This window comes from Panthera pardus, unplaced genomic scaffold (assembly GCF_024362965.1).
Source record: "Panthera pardus isolate Hobbes unplaced genomic scaffold, ASM2436296v1 HiC_scaffold_12, whole genome shotgun sequence".
NCBI lineage: Eukaryota > Metazoa > Chordata > Mammalia > Carnivora > Felidae > Panthera > Panthera pardus.
Window position 1 is genome coordinate 37752581 of NW_026526677.1, and position 18136 is coordinate 37770716.

Below are 18136 nucleotides of genomic sequence, written 5' to 3' on the forward strand. Positions count from 1 at the left end.
AGGCATTATATTGTATGTAATATTCCTGTCCGTGAATTAAAAAAAAAAAATGAGAAACTAGAAAAAATGATGATTTCAAAATCCTTAGTCACTGAAGAGTGCTGAACCTAAAAGAAATAAGCCTCAAGTTGGGAAAGGCAGTAAGTGATCATTAATACCCTGGTGATCACATTAGTAGGCAACAGGGAGGAGGGTCAGAGCAAAAAGGAACATTACTTTTTTCCCCCGCTCAAGTCAGGTCAATAATAATAATAACACCTAACACTTACTGAGCACCTAGTATATTCCAGGTATCGAAGCCTTTCATTCCTTAACTCATTTAATTTTCTAGGCAAACCTAGACTTTATTCCTATCTTAACATGAAGAAGCAGTGACTCAGAAAGCATGATTCTTTACAGAGAGGCTCTTCATAGGAAATTTAAAGGTCTTATTGACTACAAATGGGGAGGAAATATTATCCATGATTGAAAATGGTTTTAAATGAAAGGAAAAAGTTTTGAGGTTTCTCAAATGCTATCGATATACAAAGAAATTTTAAAATTCCATTTCCATTTGGAATGACCAATATTCCTCCTGCTATGCACTGAATTTATAAAACCACTCTAAGATTATAAAACCATTTGCAAAGAACCAATAAAACCAAAGCCCTGGCTCTTCATTAAGAACTTTTCCCAATATTGCACAAAGCATCCGTCTTGACTGTGCCCACACTGTCACCCTTTCACGTGTAAACAACAGTTTGAGAAGTCGGTAGGTGAACAGGTTTAAGCAGTCCAGGTGGACCTTCGAACCTGCTCAATATCACCCAGTACTTATCAAAATGTATGCACAAACCCGGTGCAGACATAGCATTGATGTATACTAGCACGTGCAGATACACAAGCCTCACTTGAAGGGATATGCTCAAAGGTCTTTTCTACCTACAATTCTGTTTCTCGATGAGGACGGAAAGAAGCTTGATTTGTCTTCAATGAGGAAGAGTTCCTGCCGATGTCTGGTGAATTGGGCAGTGAAATATTCAGGATGAGGGTGCTTCACATTCTTTGGGAGCTTCAGAGGCTCAAGCATACAGCTGAATGGGATATTCTCGGGCAGAGGAATATCACTCTCCTTAATAGGCATCTTGATTCCCAACACTTCAGCATAAGTAACTAGGACCTCCCAAGGGGCATGGATCTTGACAAAATACGTCTTTCCATCTTCAGAGTTCTGTAGAAAAAGAAGGCAAAGATAACAGGAAGCATACCGATTTACTTGTTACCGAACTGAGTAAAGACACAAAGTTTTATGACAACTCGAACAAATCACAGATGTCACAGCACTTTCAATTTATTGAAACTTTTCAGCAAAATCTACAGAGGAACAAATGCTCAAAACGTGTATCTGTATTATTACACTTACATATGTGTATGTATGTATATGTATACATGGCGTGTGTGTGTATGTGTATGTGTGTGTGTGTGTATGTGTGTGCGCGCACATGTGTGTGATAGAGACAAAGAAAGAATATTTTTAACAATAAAATTCAGGGGGTGCCTGGATGGCTCAGTTGGTTAAGCATCTGACTTCAGCTCCAGTCATGATCTCACAGTTCGTGAGTTCAGGCCTCACATTGGGTTCTGTGCTGACAGTGTAGAGCCTGTTTTGGATTCTCTCTCTCCCTCTCTCTCTGCCCTTCCCCTGCTTGTGCACACTCTCTTGTTCTCCCTCCTGCTCTTTCTCAAAATAATAATAATAATAATAATAATAATAAGCTTAAAAAAATTAAAAAAACATTTTGAAGGAAATTCTAGAAAACCAATAGATGGCAAGACATTAAAAATAAATAAGTAAAAGAATTTGCCATATTCATGAGCAAAGAAAGTTGTCTTGGCTTAAGTAGTGGGTATGCAGATGATGGCCAGGTTAACTAGTTAGAGTGCCAGATTACAGACAGCCTTCAAAATGAGAGATATGATTCTCAGGATCCACATAAGAGTGAAAACATATGGTATCTGTCTTTCTCTGCATGACTTATTTCACTTAGCATAACACTCTCCAGACCATGGGAGAGGGGAAGGAAAAAAAAAAGTCAGAGAGGGAGGGAGCCAAACCATAAGAGACTCTTAAAAAATGAGAATAAACTGAGGGTTGATGGGGGGGTGGGAGGGAGGGGAAAGTGGGTGATGGGCATTGAGGAGGGCACCTGTTGGGATGAGCACTGGGTGTTGTATGGAAACCAATTTGACAATAAATTTCATATTTAAAAAAATGAGAGACATGAAACAAGAACTGTATCTTCACTTTCTTTGTATCCTGCATGGAATTATGTCTATTTTGTTCAGTGTCTGCTCATTGTCTTATATTCATATCCTTGACCTACTTCTTTACCAGGAAGACCATATGCCCTACCATCCAGATAACAGTAGCCAAAAAAACTATTGTATTGCTCTCAAACACAAAGTCTATTTGGTCAAAGGCCATAACAATTGCTTAAAACACCAAGACTCTGGTACAAATTAACAGCTACACTTACCCTTTTGTCTTCAATTTCCAACTCAAGACCTGTTTTTCTGAGATTTTGTTCAAATTCTTTTCTCCTTTCCTATGGGAAAAAAAATTGGTAGAATTATGCAGAACACTTTTATTTGCCCCGTGATAAACAGACTCATTATTCCAGATGGTGCTCTGCCCCTCCCATGCTTGTATATAAAAGTCCTTTATACATTACCCCCATCTCAGCACCATGTCCTGATTTTCGTCTGTACTAAAATTCACAATATAAGTATAAAAATCCAAAATATTTAGGAATAATTTCCAGGAAATGTGCAGGACTGCTATCTGAAAGTATGTATAGAACTTTACTAAATAACAGTTTAAAAAACTAGATAAATAGAGAGACATGTCATGCCCTTGGTCAGGAAGACTCGGTATTAGAAACACATCAACACTCTTAAAAAGAAAGGATATATTTAATTCAAATTTAAGCCAAAATATCATTGTGAGTTTTTATTTTGATTTTATCTTTTGAGAGAGAGAGAGAGAAGAGAGAGAGAGTGTGTGTGAGCAGGGGAAAGGGGCAGAGGAAGAAAGAGAGAGAGGGAGAGAGAGAGAGAGAGAGAGAGAGAGTGAGAATCCCAAGCAGGCCCCATGCTCAGCGTGGAGTCCGACACAGGGCTTGATCTCACAACTATTGAGATCATGACCTGAGCCTAAATCAAGAGTAGGCCACTCAACCGTCTAAGCCACCCACATGCCCCTCATTATAACTTTCTAATGCTAAAGAAAAGAATAGCTTCACTTAGAAAAAAAAATAAAATAAATTAATTTAATTAAATTAGATTAAGTTAAAACAATCATTACTTGTGGGCTTTAAAAGAATGCATTGATTGTTGAAATTTTTTTTTTTTTTGGCTTTCATTATTACCTAAGTCTGAAGAATTTTATAGTAAATGAAATTTTAAAAGACTTTTTTATGGTATTATAGAATGCCTATCTTCAAATGCATAGGTCTACCTTGATATATCTTAAAGTTTACAAGAAAGAGTAAAAGATAATTTAAGGTGTTTTTCCCCTACTTCCAAAGTTTGCCACATATGAGCACAGGCCTATGACAGTGGTACAGATTTTCCTTTCATAATTGCCCTTCTTTCACATTACCAGAGGGAGGCAGACTGCAAACTTCCAGAAAACCAAAAAAAAAAAAAAAAAAAAAAAAAAAAGGACTTAGGCATTCAAATTACTGTTATCTCTTATCAGAATTGAGAAAGTGAACCACTCTTTTCATTATAGTAACAAATGCTTTTGCAAGTAACATGACTGCCAAAACTGAAGAGCTAATAGGATTACTAGGTGATGGGCCATTAAACACTACTTTTATGATACATCACTGTAATTTGGGGATATAACTCAGGTGTCTAAAAAAGATTAAAACTGCATAAACGATAATCTTTCTATTCCAATCTACTCATTTATCTGAACAAGCTTAATTGACACTGCCATAAAAAAACAAGAGAGGGGTATAGTTGAACCTGAACCACATCATTCTAGGAAAACCTCTAATTCATTCAAAAATATTTTTGCAGTTATCAATAATGACAAGTTCTAGGGAAGTGAATGGCTGAGCAAGAAACTAAGATAAATGGAAAGGGGAGTTCAAGGAAGAGAGCCAGGATGCTAGAATAGTCACTGGGGTGCCTGGGTGGCTCAGTCAGCTAAGCATCTGACTTCGGCTCAGGTCATGAACTTGCTTTTGTGAGTTCAAGCCCCACATGGGCTCTGTGCTGACAGCTCAGAACCTGGAAACTACTTCAGGATCTGCATCTCCCTCTCTCTCTGCTCCTCCCCTTCTCGTGCTCTGTCTGTCTGTCTGTCTGTCTCTCTCTCTCTCTCTCTCAAAAATAAACACAGATTTTTAAAAAATTTTGCAAATAAAATAGTCATCGATGTATGAATTGCAATAATCAATAATTTAAGGAGTATTGGTGAAGAGAATGATAATGAACCAAGAGCTCAAACTGTTGAGAAATGAAAGGAAGACCCAGGGACACATTAATGACAGCAGTAAAGCAGGGCAGTAATTAATGTGAGAAGAATAAAAGCTCAGGAATTTTAGGGATGAGGTAGGGAGAGCTGTCTGTAATCAACAATGAGATACAAGGAGGGCGGAGCAGGCATTTGCCCATCTCCCGAAAAAGGCAACTATCACCTGAGAGGGCACTTGGAGAATGCAGGGAACTCAATGAAGAGCCCAGTTACAGGCGGACATTCAGAGAAAAAGAAAATGATGACAAATGAGTGAATTTCAGGGGCTTGATGGAAGGGTTTCCAGGGAAAGTGTGGAAGAAAGGGACAGGGTTTTATGGGGATAATATCTGTTGTTCTTTTATTTTTATTTTATTTGACATTTATTTCCTGGGTAAGTATGTTAGTAAATGTGTGTGTACACACTTACACATATGGATTAATGTATTAATTCATTATTTCAAATATAATTATTTCTTGAGCATCCACTATGCTGTGCAACCACACTGTTTTAGGCATTTGGGTACACAGCAGTGAACAGGACAAAGTCCTTGGTCTCATGAACTTAATTTAGGGTGTTGGACACACAGCAAACAATTTAAACAACATATACACAAGTTCAGAAAGTGATGGGTTATAATGAAAAGAAAACAGGATAAGGAATAGAGCACAATGTGGAGGACATTTCAGGTGGCCTGGATTAGCCATACGTTTTCAAAGTGAAAATAAATACTATATTCAGACACACACCTCAAATTTTGGAGGTCACGTTTAATATTGTGGAGCTATGTAAACAATATAGCAGTCACTTGGGAGAAGAAAAAGAAGGTAGTGTTCAAGATGTCCAAAAAAAAAACCCCAAAAAACAAGTTGACTTTATACATCCAATCCAATCCATTATTAGGCCTGTTTTCTAATCTTCTCCCTCAGTCTTAGCTTTCAATAACACTTCAGAGGCCTCTGACCTCTACAGCTTAATTCAATGGGAACAACCCTGATGAACTACAGGAAGTGTTTCTTTTAAGGATTCCCAGTTTCTCTTCCCTTAAGTACTTACCGCCTTGGGGTCTGCTTCTTTCTTTAAATCATCAACATAGGATAGCACAAAATCAATTTGCCTAATCCCATCTCGGAAGAAGATAGAATCTTTGCTTTGTTCATCTTTTTTAAACTGTAGGAGACAGAAATGACACACTTTCCAGTTTTATTTTCAAATGGCAAAAACATGAAACGAATTAGCTGACATTTGGTCTAATTTGTTTCAATCCTGAATTGGCGGGTAAAGACAAATAGCCAGAGTTTTCACCAACAGAAGATTATGCTCATTTTGGAAAGTGAACTTCCATAGGGAAGATATATACATATACCAGGAAGACTCAAGATGAAGGTAAGCATTTAACTACATGCACACACAACAAAAATGGTACAATTATACCAATATATAAAATGAACACATGGATACATGGATCCCAAAATGCATATTCGGAGAGAGACTTGTTAGCTTCATTAAATAACATGCCAATGAGTCGGACAAATAATTCATGTTCACACACTGCTTTGGGGTGGAATTAATTACCGACCAATTAATGAATCTCATTCTAAGAAAATTAACTTATGACTAATGCTTCTCTGTTTTCATAAAATTGCCACTTTCTAATTCAACTTCTGAAGGGTTAAAGTAAAATCAAAGTGCAGTTAAAAATCAGAAAGCAGATAGCTTGCCAGCTGGGTTTACTGCACGTAAATGCTCATGCAGATCTCCTTTCAATTCTGATCCCTACGTGAGCCCGAGTCCATCTTTGGTTAAAATCGGATGTTATCAATTCTCTCAGTGGAATAGTCAAACTGACAAATTCAGCAGTCACATGTTGTATATTTCATTAATTCCTTTCCTTTCAGAACTACAAAAACACTAGAGAGCTTTAGAAGAAGAGATTTCACGTTTGACTGATGTGGCCTTCCTCAGAGTTTATATGTAATGTGTAATACGTAATATTTCAAGTAGCCCAGATATATCTAATACTTAGACTGACGCAAACAGATGATGTAGTGGATGTTAGTGATCTCTCTAACCCTGTGGCGCAGTTATAACCTAACCCTGGCAACTTTCCAATTGATTCAGCTAACCTGTGAATGGAGAACGGGATGTTTTGTTTTTGTACTGCTACTTGTGTTAATTTATGAGTTACTGTTATGGTATTCTATGCTGTTTTTCACCCAGCTCAAGCCAGGGAGACCTCCCCTAAAAAAGAATGGATGTACAACAGTCATGTATAATAAAACAAAAATCTCATGTTTGAAGTGTGTTCTATGAAAAATAGAACTGTATTTTATCTATGTGAAGGCATAGCTGATATGTTTCAGGAAGAAGTAGCTCCTAATGCACAGAAAGAAACGAGTGGGAAAATGAGCAAAAAAACAAAACACATCCAGGGAGTCTAGAGAGTAAATATAGAAAATAGTAATTCAAATACTATGTCTGAGTTCTCTGCATCTAACCAAAAGATGCATAATCATCTCCTTTTGCCTAAAACAAAGTAAAAGAACCTGAGAAAACTCAAACTATTTTCCTGTTACCCCTTGATTTACAACTCACTACAAAAAGAAAAAGGAAACAAAATTTAAAAAGTCATTTGAGCTCTTGTAAATCATCATAATATTAACATAGTTTATGAAATTCACCAAAACTCATGGACTTGGGGCAGGAAATAAAAGACTAATTAGACTAAATATAATCAAAGCAAAAAATTAGAGGTAAAAATTCTAATAATCCTTTTGCTCTCAAAGCAAAATCTGTGACAGCCAAAATTTGCATGGTTTTTTAAGTAGGCTCACAGCCCAGAGATCAAGAGTTGCATGTTCCATCCACTGTGGCATCCAGGTGCTCCTGGGAGAGATTATTTTTAAAACAATATACATTTACAAGTGTTTTTATTGTTTGGGCAAGCTAAATCTAAGTTCACAAAGAGAAGTTCTGATGAGAGAAGTCATGCACATTGAAGTCACCAAAAAATCACACGCAGAGTATTTGACTCTTAGAAAGTAAACAAAGTAACCCCCAAAACAATTAGTTTTCTCAGTGTTCAGTCACTGAAAGCCAGATGCTACCTAGGAAAACCCAAACTTCTCTCATTATGCTGTGTCCTAATATAAAGAGTAAATTGCTTAAAATGGAGAAATTGGCTTGCCTGGGTGGCTCAGTCGGTTAAGTATCCAACTTCAGCTCAGGTCATAATCCCATGGTTCATGAGTTTGAGCCCCACATCAGGCTCTCTGCTGTCAGCTCAGAGCCCACTTCCTAAATTCTTTCCCCCACCCTCTCCGCCCCTACCCCATTCTCTCTCCCTCTCAAAAATAAACAAACATTTAAAAACAGATGGAGAAATCACTGGTAACCTTGTAGATCACCATGACGTACCTGTCTTAGTACTGTTAACAAAAAACTGATTGAAGCAAATGAGGGGAGAAAAACTTGATAACTCTGTTACATATAACTGAAGGCTATTAAAAAACATCATTCTTTTGTTTTGCTCAAGGCATGACATAAAGATAACATTTTGCCATGTGTGTATGTGTCTGTATTTATATTTGATTTGCTCTTAGAAATTCCAGTGTATAATAGGTGAACATCTGGGTGGATTTTCTTTGAATGAGGTAGTTATTCTGAGGTTCATAGTCCAGGATTCCCACTAGGAGTTCATAAATTCTAAAACTGTAGGTAAATTGTCTGTATATGTGTGTATATGTATGCAATATATATGTGTGTTTATATGCAAATATAAAAAATATATTATATATCAAATATATACATTACATACATGTAATATATATATGTATACACAGCAAATATATATAATATATATAAATTATATGTATATAGATAGACACACATATACATGTTTTAGAAAGAGCATCTACAGCTTTAATCAGATCCAAACAGAATTAAGAATCACCATTCTAAAATCTCAATCGCCTGGAGACTGGAAATCAGTGACAAAGTCCCCACAAATCAATAGTATACACTGGAATAAAAAGGACTGGGGCTACTACTGCAGCCATCCAAAGCGTAAGCAGCAGCATTCAGCACTTTTTTACCAAAAGACGTCGCTTCAGGAACAAATTGAATCGCTTTGCAGACTGTGAAACAATCAACAGAAAGTTAGCAAATCCTGCCAGAGTAAAGAAAAGATTTCCAAAAAACATACACACAAAGACACAAATCTTCAGTATGATTACTCAGGTGTGTGTGTGTGTGTGTGTGTGTGTGTGTGTGTGTGTGATATTTACAGTTGCAGGGTGGGAGAAGCTGGCAAGAAGGAAAGAAGAACGAATATAGGAAGAAAACAATGAAGAATAAAGGAAAGGGGAATAAAAGAGACTTCAAAGTAAATTTCCCTAAGTTCTTTATACCATAACAGACTTCAAAGTAAATTTCTCTAAGTTCTTTATACCGTAACGTTAAGTGGAACTGAATTGAGGAAGAAAGGAGAGAGAAAAAAATAATGAAGGAAAATATGAGAAAAAGGGAAATGTAAAGTAAAATATGTAATCAGTTAAGTATGCCCATATATATCAGGAGAAGAAAATTACTACTAAAATTACTACAATTATACTGTATGGTATAGAAGGTTCACCTAATAGCAGACAATATTTCACAGCCTCCCAAAATACTGGGGAAAGGAAAGGGGAGCTCATTCAGTTAAATGCTAAGCTGTCTTCAATCTTCAGTTACGGTGACCATTATTTTTAAGACACCAAGGCAAGTACCGAAAAACATCTGGGAAAATCAATAATATTTGAAAGAAAACCAAATAATGCCACAAAAAGGCAAGTACTGTGTGTATTTTATACTATAATGAAATGATAAATAACCTAATAAAATTATCAATTAAAAGTTTTAGTTCCTGTCATGGAAAGTTTTGCTGAACCTGTTGTTTTCATAAAATAAGCTAGAGCCCTAAGCAGCGGTGACTACTGGATGAAAAATCCCTGCTCTATTACCTGAGAACCTACTCTGCATAGACGAGTTAATACTGCTGTTGCTTAGAGCAAACAGACACAAGATGGATGTTGGTCACTGCTAAAGTGTATTTTACACTGTATTTTTCTCCTGGGCTGAAATTTTTCATCTTAGCACTTTGATTTTCTTGGAATCTTTCATGAGGTCCACAAGTTACTGTTATTCTCAGATGTTTTTCCTCAGTTCATTACAGAATCATTAAGGGAAAGGAAAGAGTTATACACTAAGGGGCCAAGAAGGTCCACATTATGACTTTCGTGGGTTCTGTCTGGCCTATTTGCTTTCTGTGTGCTCCTTTCTCCATTAAATTGTTTTTATCAATTTAAAAAGAAATAAATGAATATATATATATATATTCATACACACACAGACTATTATACTTATGGGGTGTTTTTTTGTTTGTTTCTTTAATTTAGATTTTAAAAGAAATTAAAATTAAAACATTTCAATGGGCTTCAAAAAGTATCCTGGTTCCTAGAAGGCACTGTGCTTACTGTGCCTAAAGAATAAGTTGGCCATAGGGTCATGAATTAACTAGATGCCATATATTCAAGAGCTATTAAGAGTGCAGGGTTAAAAAGTTACTTAGATGAGTGCTAAAAAGCCTTCTGTAATCAATACATCTAATATCAAGTTAGTTTGCAGCTTTCCAAAATCATATGATATCTTCATGATATAAAAGCCAATGGGATCAGGGTGCCTGGGTGGCTCAGTTGGTTAAGTGTCTGACTCTTGGTTTCAGCTCAGGTCATGATTTCCCAGTTTGTGAGTCCGAGCCCTGCATTGGGCTCTGCACTGACAATATGCAGAACTGATCGTCTCTCTCTTCTCTGTCCCTCCCCGTCCTCGATAAATAAACTTTAAAAAAATATTTGAAAAACAAAAAAACCAATGGAATCAACACCAGCAGCTGGTCGTGAAACATACTGACTCAATATTTAATATTTTTTAAACTTGATTTTAAACATGTTAAAAGATCAATAAACCACCAAAGGATTGATTACAAAAAGATAAAATTAACACTCTACCGACTAAAATTATAGAACAGCTTTACTAAATATTTCCATCACGTGCTAAATTGTTTGCTTTTTATTAAAATATGGATAACACCTGGGGTGCCTGGGTGGCTCAGTCAGTTAAGCAGCCAACTCAGTTTTAGCTCAGGTCATGGTCTCACAGTCCATGAGTTCAAGCCCCGCATTGGGTTCGGTACTAATTGTGCCGAGGCTGCTTGGGATTCTCTCTCTCACTGTCTTTGCCCCTTCTTGTACTCTCTCTCTCTCAAAATAAATTAAAAAAAAAAATAACATAAATAAATAAATAAACATAAATAAAATGTGGGCAACTCTGAAAGTAATGAATAGGTATTTTTATAATCATTGCTATTTCCTTGTTATCTTAGTAACTATTTGCTGTATTTATTTCTGGTTTTCTCTAAGCACTGACTGAATTTTTTAGTATAGTAAATCATTAATTTTAATATACATTTGCTTGCCTTTTTCATAATTCTACAATATTAAAATAAATTTTCATATATTATAAACTTTTCGTAAAAACAGTTTTCTCCATGTAATTTCAATTCATTAAATGTAAACTAATTTTGGGGCGCCTGAGTGATTCAGTCAGTTGAGCATCCAACTTCGGCTCAGGTCATGATCTCATGGTCTGTGAGTTGGAGCCCCGTGTCAGGCTCTGTGCTGACAGCTCAGAGCCTGGAGCCTGCTTCAGATTCTGTGTCTCCCTCTCTCTCTGCCCCTCCCCCGCTCATACTCTGTCTCTCTCTGTCAAAACTAAATAAACATTAAAATTTTTTTTTAATTATTTGTAAGAAGACACTTTAGAGTCCTTTCTCTAGGAAGAGAGTTGATCACCTATATTATTATGCCACATAGTAGGGGGTGTCAATAGCATCTTCCTCTCATTATACATAATTTGTATCACACATCTGTAGTCCTCTTTATGTATTTCTTTCTTCTCGTACTCCTCCTTGGCCATTTTTGAATATCATCAACAGACCAGCCACTGACCAATATGCACACTACTTAGTGTGCTAGAGAGGGCAGCACTTCTGAGATTGCTGGCTCCAGCTCCCGTCTCAGCTACTAGATCATTGGTGAGACAGCAGGGTGGGGTGGGGGGGGGGCGGGAATCCAATATCATAGACATTTCTAGAATATATATTGTAAGAGAATGAAAATCAATATAATTCATGGAGTTGTAATACCGCAAGCCATTCAATGCTGTGAATTTCTAAGCAAGAAAAAGTCCAGTTGCTCTTGAGACTTCGATTTCACATTAAAAACTACATTAACCCTCGATGTTAAGGATGTACATACTCAATCTACAAACTGTAAAACTTACTTACTGAGTGGACCCTACAGAAGTCCTAAATTTAAACAAAACCACAGCAATTAAGCAGTAGCTAGCATATCTTGATTTCCTTGTGCCAAATACTGTGTACTCGTATCTTTAATGTTATCAGGTAGATCCTGTTAATTATCAGCAAAAGGTACTAAAGACATACAACTGGCTAAGTACACAAAAGGCTGGCTAGTAAGTGCTGTGCAACCTTGAAGCCAGCAACCATAAAATAATAAAAACAATAAAAGTCAACTACCAGCAATTTCTTAAGACACTGGTAAAATACTCCTTCTTGAAAAATATGTTTGTCTCAATCTTCAATGAATGTTGAGCTTCTATTACATTTTAATATTCTAGATGTAAGTTTCAATTTAGTAAATGGAAGTTAATTTGGAAAATCCCCAGTTATACGTAACCACATCTGGATAAGATTGCTTGGAGTGCGTGTCATATTCCCAGCCTCTGTGGTCTACATATTCCTATGTTTAAACTATAGCTTCAAAATAAACAAAAACAGCCATGTAAAACTTTCCTATTTTTCTAGTTTAAAGTAGCAGATGGATTAATCAGACACAGAAATATTTGTAAATACCTGCAGTGGACCTTAAGGATGTACAGTGAAACACCAAGCTTTAAGACTGTTCCTTGAAGACCAGGCACATAGAAATCATAGAGAAACAACTAGTTATGCAGCAAAAAATTTAACGAAATGGATATTTGCACATAGAAAGAGAATCCAATTTATGAGAACACTAGGAAAAACGACAAAAGATGACAGTCTTACATGGCCAGGAAAAAATCAAAATTTCAATGTCTGAATTTCTCAGTCAGTTTCACTAAGGAGTAGACACTCCCTTCTACAGTAATGGGATAAATAATGTCACTGTTCACTCTCATTTAGTCATTTTCTTTGTCTTTAGTTTTGCTTTTAGTTTTGGGGGGTTTTTCTGAGAAAAACTTTGGAAGTTTTTACCAAACATAATAGAATTTAAAATATGTTAAGATATTTTTAAGTAAATGAAAAGTAAAGTCACAGACTGGGAGAAAATATTTGCAATGAAAACAGCTGACAAGGGTCTCACATTCAGACCTTGACTTTTAAAAATACACAAAGATTTGAACAGATAGTTTACAGAAGAAGATATATGAATGGCCAACAAGCCCAAGAAAGGATGTGTAACGTCATCATTTATCAGGGAAATGAGGATTGAAATCACGAGATACCACTACCTTCCATTAGATTACTAAATTTGAGGGTGGAGAGGGTTCCAGTGAGGGTAGAGAGAAGTAGAACTCTCATACATTACTGGTAGGAAAGAAAAATGGTAGAACCACTCTCCAAAATAGTTCAGTCGTCTCACATAAGGTTATACATATGCTTTCATATGATCCAGAAATTTTACTCTTAGCAAATTAACCAAGATTAATTAAAATATACATCTATTCAAACTATATTATGTCTTACATGTATGTTCATAACAGCGTTACTTATAATGGTCCCCAATCAGAAAACAACATAAATATCCATCAACAGGTGAATCGATAAACAAATTTTGGCATATCCATACATTGGAATACTATTTAGCAATAAAACAAAATAAATCAAAGAAAAAAACTATAGATATGTTCAACAAGATTCAATATATCAGTATCATTTAAGCTCTGGATGCATCTCAGCAACATTATGCTAAACAAAAGAAGTCAGACACAAAATAGCCTATAGAGTCTGATTCCATTCACATGCTACTTAGAAACAAATAAAAAACAAATCATTGGTTGCCCAGAACAGAGGTGAAACAGCAGGTAATAGAAATCTGTATCTTGACTGTTGTGGTTTGTTAAAACTCGTCAAACCATACACTTAAAATAGTGCATTTCATTGTATGTAATGTATAAAAATAAAGATAATAGTTTTTTAAAAAGTGTTTGGCTTGAACGACTAGAAGGTTGGACTGTGTGGAGCTGGAATATGAAACACTTCACCAGGGAGATTTTTTTTTTTTATGAGAAAGAAAAAAATTACATTTCAGACACAGTAATCTTGAAACATCTTTTGACATCCAAGTGCATATGATGGGAAAGCACTTGGATATTTCAGTCTTAAGTTCAGGAGAGATGTCTATTGAGAAACTTAAATTTGAGAGTTTACAGTGTATCAATGGTATTTAAAGCCAGGATAGCAAATTAAATGTCTGAGCCCTGGAGTAACCATATCTAAATATATACATTGACTAATTATAAATATTATGCCATATTTATACTGACTGGTTCTGGTCCATTTATTCAAAGGTAGCTTCTGTGCCACATAAGTTGTTAAATATCTGTAATATCATTCCTGAGGTTAAAGACCCAGACCCCTTCAGAACCTGTGAATGGTATGTATACTGTTTCTAAAGCATGCCCCTAGTGTGACTTTCTAATTCTATCCATCCCTCATTAAACTCTGAATACTTATTAAATTATACCCCCAAGCACAGATGGTATCTGCTTTGGGACAAGTTTTATTAGGTATGGCTTTTCCAATTTTTCTGAATTTCTGAATTTTCCTATTTAATGGCTTTAGGGTCCTTCTAGTATCTTCTAGCAATTCAGCTAGCCTCTTAGCTAGCCACTCAACCAAATCCACTGTTGACCACTTTATTTCAAGTAAAATGTAAAATTATGTTAAGTCTTCTATATTTATAGAATCATTAATAGTGTAAAAGAAAACATGTACTCTGCTGGATATTTTTGGTTCATCCCAGGAGATGCTCTCTTTAGCTCTCTACCTGGCTTTTTCTTGTGAGGATGGCTGGTATAGATATGAAAGAGCTCCCCAGACCTCTAGTTTCCCAAATATGATTAGAGAGAAGGAAGAGAGTGAGTGACTTCCTTCTGGAGGCCAGATTCAGGAAGGCTGTATCCCTCCACTGAAGGTCATTGAGCCTCTCAAGGTCTTCAATACATGATGCTCTCTTTCTATTCCCTCAGTTCTATAGATGACAACAGACTCATGGTTACTAGATGTATATGTAGCAGGATTCTTCAGCATCCCATATTTATAAGTTTTTCATTAAGCTCTCCCCAAACTATCCTACTCTGAAAATGGCCAATAGGACCCTGATTGAAACAAATTGTTCTTTTGTGATATATCTGTGACATTAAAAGAAAAATTTCCCTGGAGAAATAGTTGATTCCAGGACTGATGCAGGGAAAGTATAAAATGAGCTGAGAGCACCTTGCAGTGCTAAAATAAAAAGTTGATTTAAGAAAGAAGTTGGGGCGCCTGGGTGGCTCAGTCGGTTGAGCGGCCGACTTCGGCTCAGGTCATGATCTCGCGGTCCGTGAGTTCGAGCCCCGCGTCGGGCTCTGTGCTGACAGCTCGGAGCCTGGAGCCTGTTTCAGATTCTGTGTCTCCTTCTCTCTCTGACCCTCCCCCATTCATGCTCTGTCTCTCTCTGTCCCAAAAATAAATAAAACTTAAAAAAAAAAAAAAAAGAAGCTTACTGTTTAATTTTAACAACTTATTGCTTAACCAAAGACAATGTCATCATAAAAAAAGAAATATCATAAATCACTTTAAAATCATTTGGAATCTCAAATTTTAATTACTAGCATATGACATAATTGGGAAAGTATTTGCAACTCATATCTCAGGCAAGGGGATAACAATAAATATGTAAACATCTCCAAAAAAACAAAAGGAAAAAAAAACGAACAGTTTGACAAGAAAATAGATGCGATAAATAAACAGATTTATCCAGAAAAATAAATTAAAATGACCACCAACATAGGAAAAGGTGAATATCTCACTCATTGAGAGAAATACAAATTTAAACCACACTAAGATACATGGCAAACTGAAAGAGCTCCCAACAGCCACTAGCTATCTTACTATCAGATGGGCAAAAATTTAAACTCAAGACAACATGCTGTTGATGAGGCTGTAGGCAAATAGGTATTCTCCTACACTTGTTAGAAATGCAAAACAGAGGGGAATTTGGCTATCTATGGCAAAATAACATATGTATTTATTCTTTAATACTGAAATCCTAGCTATAAAGATAGCACTGGCCAAAATATTGTTAGACTGATTCCCTAGGTATATATGATAACAATATTTGTAATAACAAAAGATTAAAAACAACTCAAATATACATCAATAAAGGGACTGAATGAATACACCATGCTAAACACCCAGAATATAATATTATGCAACATACAAATGAATGGGAATAAAATCTATGTACAATATCGCATGAACTCTGGGTTATGTTTTTAAATCCTGAAAACCAAGGAAAAGACCAGTGCATATAGTATGATGCCTTTAGTGTAAACAAACAGGAGGAATATAAATTTACACATGTATCTTTATACACATACCACACACACACACACACACACACACACACACACACACGGAAAAGTAAAGGACACCTTTTAATGTTTTAAACTTTGACATCATATGTTTCACATGATCAAAAAAAAAGAAAACCTAACAAAGTTTCAATTATTTCAATTGGTCAGCCCACAACCTTCATTCTGAAAGATTAAAGATCAGTATGCTAGCAAAAAGCAAAATATCACCTATGTTAAAATTGTCAGCGTAAGAATATAACTCTATTTTCCCATGTTCCCAAACAGCATCTTTTTTTTTTTTTGCTAAGAAATTAGTGAAAAATTTTAAATCCCTTTACTGACCTCTTAGTTGATATTCAAATTTGATTTTTAAATAAACTATACTTCATGATTATTCTTAGGCATGTACTTACAGGTAAAAGAAACGAGGTATGAAGAGAGAATACTGAACTAGAATTCAGAAACTCAAGTTCTAGCCCAGGATCTGCCTCTTAAACATATGGATAATTTTAATCAAGTCATTAAACCTCTCAGACCCTTCATTTTTCCTCATTTGTAAGACTGAGAAATTAAAATGCAAGCAAATGGCTATGCTTTGTCATTCTCATTAATATGTCTTATGTTACTTTTTTTCCCCATAAGAAACTGGTTTTTTTTTCAAAGTAATTGACCCTCAAATTTCATATATGAGGACCTGAAAAATAACTGTAACCTGGGAAACAGAGCATCTCCATCTTTGACTACAAAATAATACCCCATTTGTGTCCATGCAAGAAAGTATAGTACCGATTGATGCTTACCGCTGGTTCTTCACTGATGAGAAAGCTGGTCTCTCTGCTGCTCAGGGACTGCTAACAGTACCATGGGGAAGATATAATGCCATTAATAATAATGCAAGTGGGGAGCATATAACTTTCAACAACAAAAATAGGTTCTCAATATACAAATACTAAACCTGCAATTCAGAGGACTTATAAAACACTTGAAAGTGAATGCAAAACTGTGGGTATATATGTGTATACATGTGCATGTGTGTTCATGCTCATGTGTGCTTGCATGTGTGTGTGTGTGTGTGTGTGTGTGTGTGTGTGCGTGCGTGTGTGTATGGAGAGAGACAGCCTGAGAGAGAATGAAACTTTTGGAGGTAGTTTTATCAAATCATAAAAAAAAAATCTGAGATGCAAGAAATGGTTAAGAACTACTACATACAGAGAAATAACAAGGTACACCACTGTTTTAATGATACGGAGCCCTGAACAGGACCACAATGAAAGGTAGAATCAATTGGCTATTTTAGGCCTTTCAGCATTTGTTTGGAATTATTAAAGTGAATACTTTAGGAAACGCAACACCAGAATTTCTAAGGATCTGTACTTACAACCCAAGAGAAAAGCCATGCATGGATATAAAGACACACAAAACACCTATAATTAAAGCAATAGCGATGCCTCTCTTGGCATATGGTGGATTTTAAATCCTCATGTTCCATGACAGATTGCACACCACAGCACGTGCTCCTGAGACCGCTCCCCATCACTTCTCAGCAGTCTCTAGTGATTGGTAGAGCAGGGTGGCCTGGAGAGGCAGTAGCCAGCAAAAATGACCTGAAACTCATGTCTAGACTGAGAATTCATTTACCTGGCTCTTGGAAAATCACAAACAGCATCTCATTTATACCCAGGTGATGTTGGGCAGACCAGTTCTGAAAACAGGAGATATAAAGTACTATCGACATAGTTTTGAAAAATAACTGGGTTTTGCAGTTTATTTTTTTAATTTCTTTTAATGTTCATTTATTTTTGAAGGAGAGAGAGACAGAGCATGAATGGGTGGGGGAGGGGAGGGAAGGTGGGCAGAGAGAGAGGGAGACACAGAATCCAAAGCAGGACCCAGGCTCTGAGCTGTCGGCACAG

General features: G+C 36.2%; 1 protein-coding gene across 7 annotated transcripts in view; it reads right to left on the reverse strand.

Annotated features, from left to right (window-relative positions):
* ANO5 (anoctamin 5) overlaps window positions 1–18136 on the reverse strand; it is an 88071-nt gene that overhangs the window by 55234 nt on the left and 14701 nt on the right. For 2 of the 7 annotated variants that reach the window (XM_019456543.2, XM_019456539.2), the window contains exons 3-7: window positions 17024–17071; window positions 8600–8641; window positions 5562–5675; window positions 2517–2585; window positions 926–1210 (exon numbers count right to left, since the gene is read on the reverse strand). In XM_019456543.2, coding sequence (XP_019312088.1) covers window positions 926–1210; window positions 2517–2585; window positions 5562–5675; window positions 8600–8641; window positions 17024–17071 — 558 coding nt within the window. Of the gene's footprint in view, window positions 1–925; window positions 1211–2516; window positions 2586–5561; window positions 5676–8599; window positions 8642–17023; window positions 17075–18136 lie in introns of all 7 variants that reach the window. The other 5 variants (XM_019456542.2, XM_019456538.2, XM_019456544.2 and 2 more) reach the window with 3 other exon arrangements.